The sequence below is a fragment of the Benincasa hispida genome, chromosome 2 (genome assembly GCF_009727055.1).
Source record: "Benincasa hispida cultivar B227 chromosome 2, ASM972705v1, whole genome shotgun sequence".
Taxonomy (NCBI): domain Eukaryota; kingdom Viridiplantae; phylum Streptophyta; class Magnoliopsida; order Cucurbitales; family Cucurbitaceae; genus Benincasa; species Benincasa hispida.
Window position 1 is genome coordinate 43,398,088 of NC_052350.1, and position 15,483 is coordinate 43,413,570.

The following is a 15,483-nucleotide window of genomic DNA, read 5'->3' on the forward strand; positions in this document are numbered from 1 at the left end:
CCATGGCTTAGAGTTGAACCGCTACAAGTTCTTTTTGCGAGAGTAAGAACAAACCGATACTTTTCATGGTTGAGGATCGAACTGTTACAACTCTCTTGTTATGAGTTCACGGAAAAATTCAAGAACATACTTGAAAAAATCTCTAAAATAGTAGATTTACAAATTTTGAGTTCACAACAAATCAATCCTCACCATACATAAATCTCTCTCAAGAATAAGATGAAAAGAAGAAACTGAAGCTTGAAGAGAGCAACAATGAAGGCTTTGTGTTTTTATGAAGGATTGAAAATAAATTAAGACTTTCGTTGAAATGAGAAGATGAAGAGTTTAAAAAGATAGGTAAAAAGGTAAAAACCAAATTCAATTTGGGTCTTTAAATCTTAAAAAGAAAAATCAATTGTGGAAATTTTTTTAAAGAAAAAATCAACTAGCTTTAGACACAAACATAAAATAATATACTTTTAGCCCACCGTGTCTTAAACGCTGTTAGACACAAGCATTAAATAATATAATAATGTGTATATTTTTAAAATCATTTCCTTTTAAAAACCAATAAAATCTCAAAAGCCCACCATGTATAACTTCTCTATTGCTCCAAATAGTACCTTTCTATTAGTCCACTTTGATGGGGGAAAAAATCTGTCATATCATCAACTTGAAATTGCATTGAAATCATTATTCCAAGCTCTGCACAAAGGACACTTCAAAACACTAAAATTGTTAGTAAATAAAAGTAGATTTCCTATCATCAAAATATTGATTTATTAATTAATTAATTTAAGATTAAAAACCAAAAAAAACCAACAATCTCTCCCTTTTTTATGATGACAAAAAAAATTAAGAAAAATGAAATCTAAAGTGGTATGATATAGAATATGAACTTGAATCACAATCAATGCACATAAATAATTTCAATTAACTTGAAAACAATGTATATTTTAAAAACAACAATTCTCAATTCAATAGAAACAAAGACATTTAATAATCACATGCTTTCATTTTTCTTATTATCGCTTCCCCTACACTTTCTCACAGTTAAGTCACTATCTATGTCTTACAGAGTTCTTGTATATACTCATAAACACCAAACATTTTTTTGACATTAGTATCATTTTACCTGTTTATATGCTATATGTGTCTGAGTTTGTGTATAGGTAGAAACTTTAGCAATTTTTTAATTACAATTTTTGTTTTTGTATGGATAAGATTGTTTTATATTTGGTTAGATTTTGTTTATTAAGTGTCCTTAATTATAGGGGTTGGGTAGTTGAAAAAAAAGGCTAAATGTGATGGAGGGTAGTTTTGTCACAAGAAATTTAACAAATTCTCTTGTAAATTAGATTTAGGTATTTTTGCAATGAAACTTTATTTTAGGTATTTTTAAATACAACTATTTAAACTTATTTTCTAGGCTTCACCCAAGCTAAAAACTACAACTATGACCTCGTTTGGTAATCATATGGTTTTTGGTTTTTGGTTTTTGAAAACTAAGTTATAAACAACACTTCCATCTATTGGTTTCAATGTGTTGTTTACATTTTGAAGTGTTCTGAAAATCAAAGCCAAATTTTAAAAACTAAAAAAAAGTAGCTTTTAAAAACTTGTTTTTGTTTTTAGAATTTGGGTAAGAATTCATATATATTTATACAAAAAAAAATATCATACCATGGCAAAGAAAAAATGTGCGAAACAAACACAAATTTCAAAACCAAAAACCAAATGGTTCCTAAGTGGGGTCATATATCACTACTACAAAAACTGTATTACTTGATGTTTTTTTGCAGTCAAGTATTAGTGTTACTTGACGTTTTTAAAAACATCAATTAATTCAGTGTCAAGAATAAGAGAAATTTTTTGACTGGCTAAAAACGTCAAGCTGTAATTTACTTGATACGTTATAACCAGTATATGGGAACTCTTGACTTATTTTAAGTGTCAAGTATTTAAATTCTTGACATTTATTATTGATCAAGTTTTCACTACTTGACGGTTTTTACTTGTTAAATGTAATTTATTCTTGACGCCCAAAAACTGGCAAGTTTAAGGATTACTTGACACGTTTTGCTTGTCAAGCTTGTTTTAAAAAAAAAAAATGTACTATTAGAATTACCTATATAATTTCCTATTTTGAAGTCCAACAATGATATAAAGGATGATCATTTCATTAACCAAGTAAACAAACAATACATATATTGATCATTTCCACCAACCTAGCTAATAAAAGTGCATATATATCCTTGAACATAGTTGTTGTCATATATATACTTACAACATAAAATGTTTACAAAATTCATAACAAAGTCCATACATGAACAATCTAGCTAATTTGTAAGTTATATAGAAGACTATCAATCTGATCATACATATGAACAATTTCAAAAAGAATGTTCAATCCTAATATAAACTAAAATCCCAAAGAACAAACCCAAATATCTACAATTCTAAAAATTACACCTACTGTATATATCTAGGTACCTCATATGATCAAAACACACACATTTTCGAAATTACCATATGAACATTCTGCCCCTATATCCAATATCAACAATGATATGCCTAACCCATATCTTCAAAAAACTGAATGTCAATATCCAAAAAAATACAAATCATCACCATCATATGTGGGAACTCAAAAATTTAGCTAGCTATACTCACACCTCGTCCAACTCAAATTAACTGTACGAGTCCCTCGTATCAATGTAATATAAATCTCATGTATTGAAGTCAGTACTTGTTTTGCTAAATGTTATATATTTGAACTATTGAGATTAATGCAAATAGGTATTAACTAACAACTGAATCTGTGACTATTTTGCTCCCTTTGGTGACAAAATCTCTCATATATTTCATCACATAGTATCCACATTCAGTGGTTCCAACTTGTAAAGGACAATGCAATAATACATAAACTAAAATAATTTATGTTGCACACACACTAGGAATAACCTACATATATAGAACTTCATTTTTGAATAAATATGTTTATACTTGCCTTTACAGATTTTCATATGTTTTTTTTTTTTTTTGACCTTTTTGAATATTTTTCTAGGATCGAAAGATTGCAATAACTTTATTGCCAAGTAATACCTAACAAACAGTAAAATAAAGTAAACTTTAAAATGACGAAAAGCATAATAGAACAATAAGTTAACTTGCGTGTCTATCACGTATCTGATATCTACTCGAGATGATGTTTGTAATGAATCAAGATAATAGACGATATCATCATATACATTAATAGCCAGTAGTACCCAATGACCACTAATAAAATATAAGTAGTACCCAATGATTAGTACAAGAACTTTCAATGAATTGACTAGTAAAAATGTACTTACCCTAGATTGAAAGGAGCAAAAACAAGTTGGTTTTCTTATGAAGTCACTAATCTGCTACATAGGTTCTGAAGTGATTTGTCCAATAGATACAAGGGATGGATCAACAAATATGTAATTTGAAACTTCTTTTGGGTGCAAGTACCTATAAAAGATTAAAAGTTAATAAATGAGTACCTATAAAAAAATTAGAGTATCTAAATGAATGAAATTATATATTTACTTACGTCATATATGCAACCAACGTCAAAGTTCTAACTTCTCTCATGCTACAGAAGTCAATAATATCCTCCCCCAGAACACAACGCTTTCTACCGGCCAGACGTTTTGCCCATTACCTTTTCAGCAAACCTAAGTATTGATTTTAAGGGTAGTGGCAAATCGATTGTGGCCTCACAGACATCTTTTTTCTTAGCAACCATCTCTAAAGCTTTCTCCTAATGCAACAAAATGATCATGACGTAACAATATAAAAGCCTATGAAAGTCATTAATGCAACAACACGAAATTCAATGCAAACATCAACCAGTGCAATAAATTGAGTAAACTTATCTAATTACCTCTACAGTTTGTTTATTTTTGCTCCCATTCTTGAAATTCTCATATTCATTATTCAAAATGATCATGTCTATATTCACCTTATCCTTTTGCATGACATCATTCATCTTCACCTTCTTTTTTACCTTCTTTTTCAATTTATTTTCAAATTCAATCTCATATGCCAATCTTGGTTTGGATCAAGATCCATGCATAGATGTCATTTCACCTTATGTTATTCGAATAGCTTCCAATTCTTTAACGTGCAAACGAAGCGCTTCATTCTCTTGATTAAGCTCCTCAAATTGATCCCTCCCTATTTTTGAACATTTGACTGTGTGGAAGTAAGAGGTTGGGGTAACAAAACCGCCAACCCCACGTACACACCCACTACGCTCTTGTGTACCCAAGGCCTGTGTCAAAACGTCATTGGGAGATGGCTCTTTGTATCCAAGTGGATCATAATTCTTCGAAAGTTCGTCCTAAGAAGTGTGGGATCTAAAGGCAACAGTAGAGAGGGGGTGAATAGGGTTGACTACCAATTTTTTTAAAAAATAATTTTATCTTTAAACAGTGCTCAATAAAGTTAACCCACTAATTTGATTAAAGAAAATTTATGCAAGACAAAACTTAAATCATGCAAGCTATGATAACTTCAAATTTAAAGATAATTTAATCAAGGATAAATTTAAATAACACACTAAAGATTAAATCATGCAATTAGGAAAGATTAAAAAATAACTAAGACAAAAGCAAAAAATTGAAAACTGTAAATAAAAGAGAGAGAGGAAGAGAAAACAGCAGGAATTATAGTGATTTAGCAAATTGCTTACTCCACTCTTCAAGACTCCTTCTTGGGTATTTCACTAAGTGATCTTCTTGCAGGTGAGGACCAAACCGACACACGACCCTCTTTTTCTTAGGCTAAAGAGAAACCCAAGATCCTTTTTACTGGTTCAGGATCAAACCAATTTCTTTTTCTCACAACCCAAGGTGTACCCACACCTTAATACAATTCCCAAAAATTAAAAGAAAACCTCACAATATTACCTCTTGAAGGCTAAATACACAAGTTGAGCACAAAAAAAAACTCACAAAAATAACTCTAGGTCAATTTAGAAGCAAGGAGGACAAGAATTTGAGAGTTGAGAGAATTGAGAGTTTAAGACTTGATAGCTTTTAGTGTTTGTATGAAGAGTAAAATCAAGTCGAATTTATAGGCGAGGGGAATAAATTTGGTCATTGGATATGATTGCAAATGAAGGGTGGAGATTGAATAAAAATAGAAAAGGAAATGATTTGTAATTAAGAGAGGAATTGAAAAATTGGAATTATTGAGATTTGGAGAATAAAAAAAGGATTTGAAGGATGACAATTTAGAAAGGAAATCAAATTTGAAAAGGCTGAAAAATCTTAAACTGTGCCACGTGTCGCCATACTATTGATCCACGCGTCAATTAATGATTTCTCCTCTTTTTCTTTTTTTTTAATATCAACTGCCACTTGTCATTATCTTATTCCTTTACGGTCGCCATGTCACTCCCACATCATGAAAATCTTTCCAGTATGGCAGGAAGACAACTTGTTCTAACAAATCTTTGAACTTCCTTTCGTGGTTTGTTTTTTATTGTTCTTCTTTCCTTTAGGAAATTCAAGATATTTGATTTTTAAATATATAGCCTCCCCCAGTGGTTCTGGAATTGTGCCAAGTTCCTTTTGACCGTGAAACGACTTTTTTTTTTTGTGTCAGAATGGATGATTTCGTACTAGAAATCTTCAATGTCCAAGGTATGACATTTTTTTCCCATAATTCAATCTTATAGAAGATATATTGTCTCCACAAATTGGGCATGCCTTATACCCTTTCACACAACATCCACTTAGGTTACCATATGCAGGAAAATCGTTGATTGTCCACAACAAAATTAACCGTAAGTTGAATAGTTCTTCTCGATAAGCATCATAACATTCAACACCACTTTCGCATAAAAGTTTTAAATCTTCAATTAGTGGTGCTAAGTATGTGCCAATGTCGTCCCCTTGTTGTTTTGGACCCAAAATCAACATTGATAGCATCATGTACTTTCTTTTCATACACAATTATGATGGAAGATTATAAATAATCATCACTACAAGCCAACAACTATATTTAGAACTCATTTCACCATGTGGATTTACTCCATCGGTTGACAATGCTAAACGAAGATTCCTAGGCTCATAACCGAAGTCTGGCCATTTAGAGTCTACTAACTTCCAAGCCAGAGAGTCAACTGGATGTTGTAACTTACCATCTACAATTCTTTCATCAACGTGCCAAGTCAAGTTTTTAGCACAATAAATACTTCTAAAAAGCCTTTTGAATCATGGAATTGGTGGAAAGTACCATATCACTTTTGACGGTATTTGTTTTTTTCCCATATTTTGTATCTTTCCCGTTTTTCCACCTTGATTCACCACATTCAGGACATTCAATTGCATCTACATATTCTTTTCTATACAAACAACAATCATTAGGGCATGCATGAATTTTCTCATATTCTATTCCTAGTGCACCTAAAGTTTTCTTTGCTTCATACATTGAATTTGGGAGCTCATTGCTAGTGGGCAAAATTTTCTTTAAGATTTTGAGTAGTTCTGAAAAACTAGTATCGCTTCATCTATATCTAACTTTTAAATTATACAATTTGACTAATTAGATAACTTAGTGTATTTTTTTCACCCTTCGTATAATGGTTTTCCAGCATCATTAAGCAACTTCTCAAATCCATTCGGATTTCTTGAATATTCCTCATGAGCAACTTCAACCATTTCTCTTAAACTTCCAACATCGATCTCTTCATACATATGGTGTCAAACTTAGAAGATTCTCTACAAAATGATGAGCTAGGAAGTTTTTCCCCATGCCAAAACCAAATTTTATAACTTTCATCAATCTCATTGACATATAAATGTTCTCTAATATCCTTGCTACTATGCTTTTCACAATTCCCACATTTCAAACAAGGACAACGAATATAAGAGCTATTTGTATTAGAAAATCTAAATTTTATGAAGTTTTCCACACCCAATTCATAATTTTTGGATAACATACTCTTGTGCATCCATGATTTATCCATGATTGTAAATCTAATAAGAAAAGATGATAAACAATGATCAACTTCAAAAAAACAAGTTGTGGAAAACAAACAAGTTTCCAATACATACAACTTGTAATTTCTAGCTCTACAACATTCCAACCTCAAAAAAGTAAGACATATTAGAGAACCTCAAAACAAATCTGAGAACAAAGACAAACACATCTAAAAAAAATTGAACCCAAAGTGTAACCAAACCTCAAAAAATTGAACCCAAGGTGTGCACATGCTCTAATGTGCTAAACATATATTAATTCCATTAACTAAAAATTGAACCCAAGTTTGGCAAAGCATTACTTAGTTCATAAAGCCCTAACAAATTAGATACATTGACATATCTAACTTTGGCAAACATTTAATTAAAGAAAAGTGGCAAGTTCTTGCAAGTTCTCTAAAATTAAAGCCATAACTTTGGTAAAGTTGTAATCCCAACTTTGGCAAGTTCTCTAAAATTCAATCTTATTCAAGAACAATATGAAACAAGAGTTTATTATGAGATTCAAGAATATACATGAGAGATTAAACCCTAGCTTTGAAAGTTCAAGCCTCAAACCAAAAAAATCAAAGCCATAACTTTAAAAGTTCATGTCTCAAACTAAAGCCCTAACTTTGAAACTTCATGCCTCAAACCAAGAAAATCAAGAATTAAACCTAATCTAAACAAAAAAATCAAGATTAAGCTTAATCAAACCAGGAAAATCAAGACTTAAACCTAATCTAAACAAGAAAATCAAGATTAAGCCCTAACTTTGAAAGTTCATGCCTCAAATCTAATTACCTCAATGAAGAATCTCTTCAAGATTGATGGAATAACAAAGATGTATCAAAGGGAATTGAAAAACCAAGAAGATTTTGAGTGTATTGCACAAAAAATCGACTGAAACCATTGCAAAGGATAGACTCAAAATCGACTGTTGGAATTTCTTTTAAATCTGTCTGATAGCGTCGCGACACTACTAAAAGAGCATTGCAACGCTGTTTAAGAGGTGCGCAATTTTTCCGTCAAAACTCGTAGCGTTGCAACGCTATTGAGAGTGTTGCAATGTTGTATGCGTGAGGCGTACACATTTTTCATTTTTCCGTCAAAATACGTAGTGTTGCAATGCTACCCTATATATTCTACAATTCTTGATGTTTTTAAAACGTTAAGAATCCATGAATTGAACTTGACATTTTTAAAACGTCAAGTACTGTATTTTTCAGGAAAAATGCACAACCCTACTTTTTAAAATCAATTCTTGACGATTTTTTTTCTTTAAAATCACTTATTTCTTCACATTTTTTCATAAAAACGTCAAGTAGTTAAAATTGCAAACGTCAAGAAAGGTGGTTTTTCTTATAATGCATTAGTAATCCTAGGCATGATCATTGGAATGCATTAATAAGAGTTCTAAGATACATGAAGTACACTCTAAACTATTGATTGTATTATATTATCCACATGTGTTGGTAGAATTTAGTGATGTTAATTGGATCTCTCATAGCATGGAGATTAAATCAACCAACTAATATATTTTTCCCTTATGTAGTGCAATTATATCATGGAAATCTTCAAAATATTTTTTAATATTGAAATATAATATATAGATTTAATGATGCATATTATATTCATGGTTAGAAACTTCAAATAAGATTGAAACCATCAAATTAAATGATACCACATGTACAAAATTAACATTTATGAATTTTAAATTTGTAGTTTTCTTCTATTTGAACGAGTTGTTTTTTTTTTTTGGCCAAATAACAACTCAATTGAGTTAAATTTGATAAATGTTTCAATCTTGTATTTATTTGATTTTATTTTTTAATTTTGGAGAGTTAATAAGTTGCTAACCTATAAATAGCAACTTATTTCTTCATTTGTAGTATTGAATTTCAATTTGAAGAGTTTTTTTTTTTGTTTGTTTTGAGTGAGTTGAAAGCAAATATCCAAGAGTTCTGTCAGATCCAAGTAAGTTCGAGGTTGTTGTTCTACCAAATTAATCGTTGTACCATGTTGAGATGATCGATGTTGTCTACTTCCACTCATGCAAAGCGAATAATTGTCTTTAAAAAAACACTTGTTAAAAACTGTCTCAACTATTATTGACGTTTTTAAAAGATCCTGAGGTTTTTAGTTATTTTATTTCTAAGTTAAGTTTGAATATTAGTATTGCATACAATGTGTGTACTGTAATGACTATATCTAGTTGAGGTATAACCTGTTTGCTAATGTTATTAGTTCTTATACAACATTTTTCCCAATAACATTGATCTATTCTTTCAGTTGAAAGTTCGAACCATTACTATAAAAAAAAATGTTATTTTAATGAATTATAAAACAGAAATAGATTTTGTCTACAGAGATTGATTTCTTTTTCCCAAAAAAAAAAAATATATATATTTTCACAAAAAAAAAAAAAATAGATACGAAAAAGGTATTCCATGGTTTGTTTTATGCAGGATGAAACTTAATCTATTTAATTAAATTAGATCATATACTTATAAGTTGTTGCAATCTTAACCCCTTTTTTAGACCAAAAGAAAATACAGCAACAACAAACCAAACCACTACACTCTCACTTAAGCAATTTTAACCTTCTAATAAGTTCTTGGTCCAAATATTATTTTTTTAGAAAAAAAAATTCTTTATGTGTTCAACAAATTAAAAAAGTATGTACGATATGAAATTGATTAAATTTTAGGGAAAAAATGACATTAAAGCTAAAATTTTTACGGTGAAATTAATGAATTTTAGTAACGTCATTCAAAATGTAATTTTTGCAATGTTCAAACTTATTTTTGCGCAATAGTTTATTATATTGAAATTAATGAATTTATGAAGATTGCAATATTGTGTGTGTTTTTTTTTTTTTTTTTTGTTAAAATTAGTGGACGAATTAGGAAAAAAAAAAGTTAAAACGATGATAAATATTATAACACTTTAGTACACAGTACAATTTGATCAAATTGAAAATTTTAACTCCAAATTGATACAAACAAGACAAATTTAGAATCGAAATTGTTTTTTCTCTTTTCTTTATTCATACCAGTAATAAATTAACCGATCAAAGGATTAAAAAGTAAAAATTGAACACTTATTTAAATTTAACGCACCACCTGATAAAATTAAAAGCATACCATAAAAATTAAGGTAAAAATGGAATATATTTTGATTTATCCTTTCCATAAAATTGAAAATTGAGAATTTGTTGCGTAAAAAAGTAAATAAATAAAATTGAGAATTTGGGTTTTAAAGAGTTGAGGATGAAAAAAGGGAGTTTGCAACTAAAAGGGTCAGGTCCTTGACCGTTCATCCCACATTTGGCTGCCTAGCAATAGCGTCAGCATCTTCCTTTTTCATTTATTTCATTCATTTTATTTCTTTTTCTTGTTCCAATTTCTAAAACCCCTTTTGGTTTTCGTTCAGCCCCACTCCCTTCTTCCTCCTCTGTATCCGATTTCCAGTAATTCTGTACCTTTTTCACCGCATCTTCAATATTTTTAAATCCCTTTTCGCCCATTCGTCGCCTATTTATCGCTTTCTTTCGAGCATTCAAGGGCTTAATTCGTTTTCGCTTTCTGGGGTTGCGATTTCTATGTCTGTTCGTTCATAAGTTCCGCGATTCGACTCGATATTTGGTAAGATTTTGAACTTTCCCACCTGCCCTCTGAGTTAATTTGGTTTGTGTTTTTGTTTCTCTCCTCAATACTTGGAGAATTTGTTGGATTTTTGTATCTGGGTTTCGTTCATGTAGCTGTAATTTGGTTGAATTCTTAATGTGCTGATTGTTGGGTTTTTTCTGTTTCTTGTTTGGGTTTTTTCTTTTTCGTCTTCTTTTTTCCTCTTTGTAATAGTTTTAGCGGTTTGCTGTTTTAGTTTAATTCTTAATCTGCTGATTGTTGGGGACGTCAGTTATGGTGTTTTACAAATTATTATGAAATTATAGGGCTGTTCTGTTTGATGGATATTTGATTTTGCCAATTGATTTGTTCTTGTTGACTGTGAGAAACTTGAGAAGAGTGAATAGATTGTAGTTTTGTTATTTCGAATTGATTGAAAAGTGGATGGAGTTTAATTTCGTTGAGGAGAGTCCCTATTGAATCAATAGTTAAAGAACCAATAAATTTCTGAATTTGTTCTGTTCTCTCTTTGTTATCTTTACTAGCAGCCAAACAGATATCATCATCTTAAATGGAGAATATTATGATGGTTGATGATGCTTTGGGAGATTGTTCGGATATGGAAGTTGATGATATAAGGTGTGACAATATTGCAGAGAAAGATGTTAGTGATGAAGAAATCGATGCAGAGGATCTGGAGAGGCGTATGTGGAAGGATAGGATCAAGCTTAAAAGGATTAAGGAAAGAGAGAAGATTGCTGCACAACAGGCTGCAGAGAAGCAAAAACCGAAGCAGACATCCGATCAGGCTCGAAGGAAGAAGATGTCTAGAGCTCAAGATGGGATTCTCAAGTATATGTTGAAACTGATGGAAGTATGCAAAGCTCGGGGATTCGTATATGGCATTATACCTGAAAAGGGGAAACCGGTTAGTGGTGCTTCTGACAACATTCGAGCTTGGTGGAAAGAGAAAGTTAAATTTGATAAGAATGGACCGGCTGCTATAGCTAAGTATGAAGCGGAATGTCTTGCTAAAGGAGAGGCAGATGGAAATGGAAATGGTAATTCCCAGAGCGTTCTTCAAGACCTTCAGGATGCAACGCTCGGGTCTCTTTTATCTTCGTTGATGCAACATTGTGATCCCCCTCAGCGGAAGTATCCTTTAGAAAAGGGGGTTCCTCCACCCTGGTGGCCCTCTGGGAATGAAGATTGGTGGGTAAAACTTGGATTATCCCATGGCAATAGTCCTCCTTATAAGAAGCCACATGATTTGAAGAAGATGTGGAAAGTGGGGGTATTAACAGCTGTAATAAAACATATGTCACCTGATATTGCAAAGATAAGAAGACACATCCGGCAGTCAAAGTGCTTACAAGACAAGATGACAGCAAAGGAGAGTGCAATTTGGTTGGGAGTTTTAAGCCGAGAGGAATCTCTAATTCGACAACCAAGCAGTGATAATGGAGCTTCTGGAATAACGGAGACACCAGCAGGTGGTCGGGGTGAAAAGCAAGCTGCAGTAAGCAGTGAAAGTGACTATGATGTTGATCTTGCTGATGATGGTGTTGGGTCAGTTTCTTCTAAAGAGGATAGGAGACCTCGATCCGTGGATGTGGAGCCATCCAGTAATATACAAAACAATGCTCCTCAACCTGCTGAAGGAAAGGAGCAAGGTGAAAAGCATAGGAGAAAAAGGCATCGTGGTGGCAGGACAAAGCCTGCCGATCAAACATTGGCTCCCTCTCAGAACGCAGAACCAAGTGTCGAACCAAGAAATACACAGCTCGATATTAACCATTCTAATGTACCATTAGATAGATTTGAAATTCCAGGAAACCAACAACAACAGGATACTGTCACAGCTTCGAGGCCACTGGAGAAGGACTTGGATGTCCAACCAGAAGTACCAGCTCCCCAGTTGTTCAACATGTTCTCCACGGCATCCTCTGATAACATCAATATAATTTCCACTCAGAGCATGTATGTTGATGGAAGGCCTTTGTTGTATCCTGTAATGCAGAATCCTGAGGTGCAAAATGAAAGTGCTTACAATATTTATAATCCATCGGTGGAATATAGATCCAATTTTGATGTGCAGCATTCTCAATTTGTTAATGAGCCTCAAATGAGATTGGAGGAAGGAGTAAATATTTCAACACAACATAGAAACGATGGGACGATAGGAGAATTCAACTATGTAAAAGAAACATTCAACACCGAACAAGATAGGCCGGTTGATGCACAGTTTGGATCTCCAATCAACAGTCTATCATTAGATTATGGAGCATTTAACAGTCCGTTCCATCTTGGAATTGACGGTGCAAGCTCATTCGATGACTTTTTGGTTGATGACGATTTGATTCAATACTTTGGAGCATAAGTTTGTTAATTCTGTATATTCTGAGCCTTAGATTGTACCAAATGCCTCCTTGTAATGTGCCGATTCTTCCTATTGTAATTTTCTTCTGTCAAAAGAAATTCTGTTAAATTGATGTTTCAATACTAATATGATTCTATGTCCAGGGATTGACTGCAAGAATGCAGCTCACCAACGTCCATGCTCGACGGGGAAAATCCCCGATCAGCTGGGAACCATCCTCTTTGTTCTTATCTAACATTCTCAAGACTGTAGGTAATATGCAACTAATGGACATTTTTATTGAGAAAGGGAGTCAAAGTTTATTTAAATTCATTGTTATATTTGCTGAGAATATTGACTGTCAAGGTGTACACGATTGGGACACATCAACTAAAGTGGATTTTGAAGAAGACCAATCATCTTAGGGGCAGTTGCTACTAAAAATGGGTGTATCCAGAATGGGGTTCCGATCGCGGAATCAATCTGCTATAGCTACTTGATCTCGATCAAATGACTTTGAATCTGTCTCCACATCTGGAATATCCATAAGAGGAAATGGAACTCAATATCGTTTTGAAACGTTGAAGGGGTGCTCCATAGCGAAAACAGAGACTGCTTCTACCCAACATCAGGTAGTATGTGATTCTCCAAGGTACCCAAAGCGAAACAAAGGTCAGGGCTGATTTCAACTACATTTGCACCTGGTAACTTCTGTCATCTCCGACTTTATAAACTCTCATAGTCAGGTTTAATAGTGAGACCAAGCTATGAAGTTGTATCGGCTGAGCTATTTTCATCCGTTCGGGTGTTATCAGTAGATCATATATTTCGTAGCGGAAGCTCGTTTGTTGGTACCTCTCTCTTGTCCTCTTAGAAAAATAGGGAAGAAATCTAGCCAAATTTATCTTCTCATGAGTTAGTTTACTTTTGGGAAGTATTGAAACCATAGAGTTTAGCTTCCTCAAGTGAGTGATGCCAAATCCCTCTAGTGCCTTATAGACTTATAGTTCTAAATCAGAGACATAGTACAGCATTTGCTTCTCCATGTACCTTTTATCACTTGGTTATGGGTTGAAGCTTTGAATCTTCGTCACGTTTGTAATAAAATATTTTTATTAAAAACTCCGTCCAGTTCGATATTTTTGTAGGTTTGATATGGCTTAAAGAAAATTGAGTGGCATTATATCGGTTTGACTCAAAGTACTAGCTGACTAAGTTGAATGTAACAATCCTATTGTGTGGTCTATTGGTTGATATGGGATGATATAGATTTTCTTCAATTAAGGGGTTGATAATGGTATCTTGATTTTAAGTTGCAACATCTCATAATTTTTCCTCAAAATTTAATTATGGTATTTTAGAGTGTGTTTAGTTAGAGAATTGAAAATATAAATGTAGAAATATGAGGTTGTTATTATATATGATTTTAGTGTTTCTTAATATAACTTTGGTATCAAGTTTAGAAACTAAATCTCAATTTCAGAAGTTGTAAAAATAATGTCTTTAATAAAGGGTTTTGAGATAATTGCCCAAAAGACCCATTTTAAAGACCCAAAATTTAATAAAAAATGTCAAAAGACCTTTTGATGATGTCATAATCACGTGAAATTATAACATTGTCTTTGCTTTCTTGTTTTCTTCTCCATATTTTTTTTTCTTTTTCTTTTTCCTCTTTCTTTCTCCCAACTTCTTCCGTTGCATCTTCTTCGACTTTTTCTTTGTTGCGTCGTCTTGTTCTTCGGTATGGTGAGTTTACACGAACAGCTTTGAAGAGAGTGATTGTTGATGTCAAGCACCTGGCAAGACTATGAGGAAAGGAAGAGCAAAATCGGTGAAGAATAGAAGAGCGAGATTGGCTAGAGCGAGACCGGCGAGAAGGGAAAGAAAAATTGGTTTTTTTTCCGGAGGGAGACAAGCGAGAGCGAGATTATTTTTCCGCGTGCGCGTGAATATATTTTCATCCCAATTTGACGTCGGCAAATGGTCATTCAACATTTTTTTTTTTTCAAAAATTGGGGCATTCTACCAGACTCGTTTTATTTTTCTTAGTTATTATTATATAATGTTATATTAATTACATGTATATATATATATATATTAACCCAAAAAAGAATTATAACATGAAATAATGTATGTATGCAAGTTTTTGTTTTCTTATCAGAATAATTCTATATTATCTATTTTCTATTTATAATATCCAAGAAATTTTGGAATTGGATCACAATTTTGAGAAGAAAAAAAATAATATGTTATTTGGATTACATTATTATTGAAAAAGGAAAAACAGGTATAGTCACCAAGTAATTAATTTATTTGATTCAATGAATCTAAAAAAAAGAGACAAATGGGAAGAAACTCTTATTCAATGAATCAGAGTCGCAAGCGCTCAAAAGCGTACCAAAGGAGTAGAGATTGCATTAATATATTTCTAGCGGACCAAAGCAGGAGCAAATAATAATAAGGTCCTTATTTAAATATCTTTCACATTAATGGTTGAAAATGTATTTTAAAATAATAG

General features: G+C 32.4%; 1 protein-coding gene across 5 annotated transcripts; it reads left to right on the forward strand.

Moving 5' to 3' along the window:
• Positions 1 to 10,288: 10,288 nt before the first annotated feature.
• On the forward strand, positions 10,289 to 14,165 carry LOC120071101 (ETHYLENE INSENSITIVE 3-like 3 protein). 5 transcript variants are annotated; one of them, XR_005480150.1, is made up of 4 exons: positions 10,293 to 10,624; positions 11,155 to 13,037; positions 13,130 to 13,238; positions 13,332 to 14,165. XR_005480150.1 is itself a non-coding variant. In XM_039023154.1 (2 exons), the coding sequence occupies exon 2, from the start codon at positions 11,178 to 11,180 to the stop codon at positions 12,984 to 12,986; it is 1,809 nt and encodes a 602-aa protein (XP_038879082.1). In that variant the 5' UTR covers positions 10,293 to 10,624; positions 11,155 to 11,177; the 3' UTR covers positions 12,987 to 14,165. The 5 variants fall into 5 exon arrangements, 1 of the variants encoding a protein (XP_038879082.1); XR_005480152.1 differs by having other exon boundaries at positions 10,289 to 10,624; positions 11,263 to 13,238; XR_005480151.1 differs by having other exon boundaries at positions 11,152 to 13,238.
• The last annotated feature ends 1,318 nt before the right edge of the window (positions 14,166 to 15,483 follow it).

Bases quoted from the DNA above. Each gene is read 5' to 3' on its own strand.
- LOC120071101 (XM_039023154.1), top strand. From the start codon at position 11,178: ATGGAGAATATTATGATGGTTGATGATGCTTTGGGAGATTGTTCGGAT.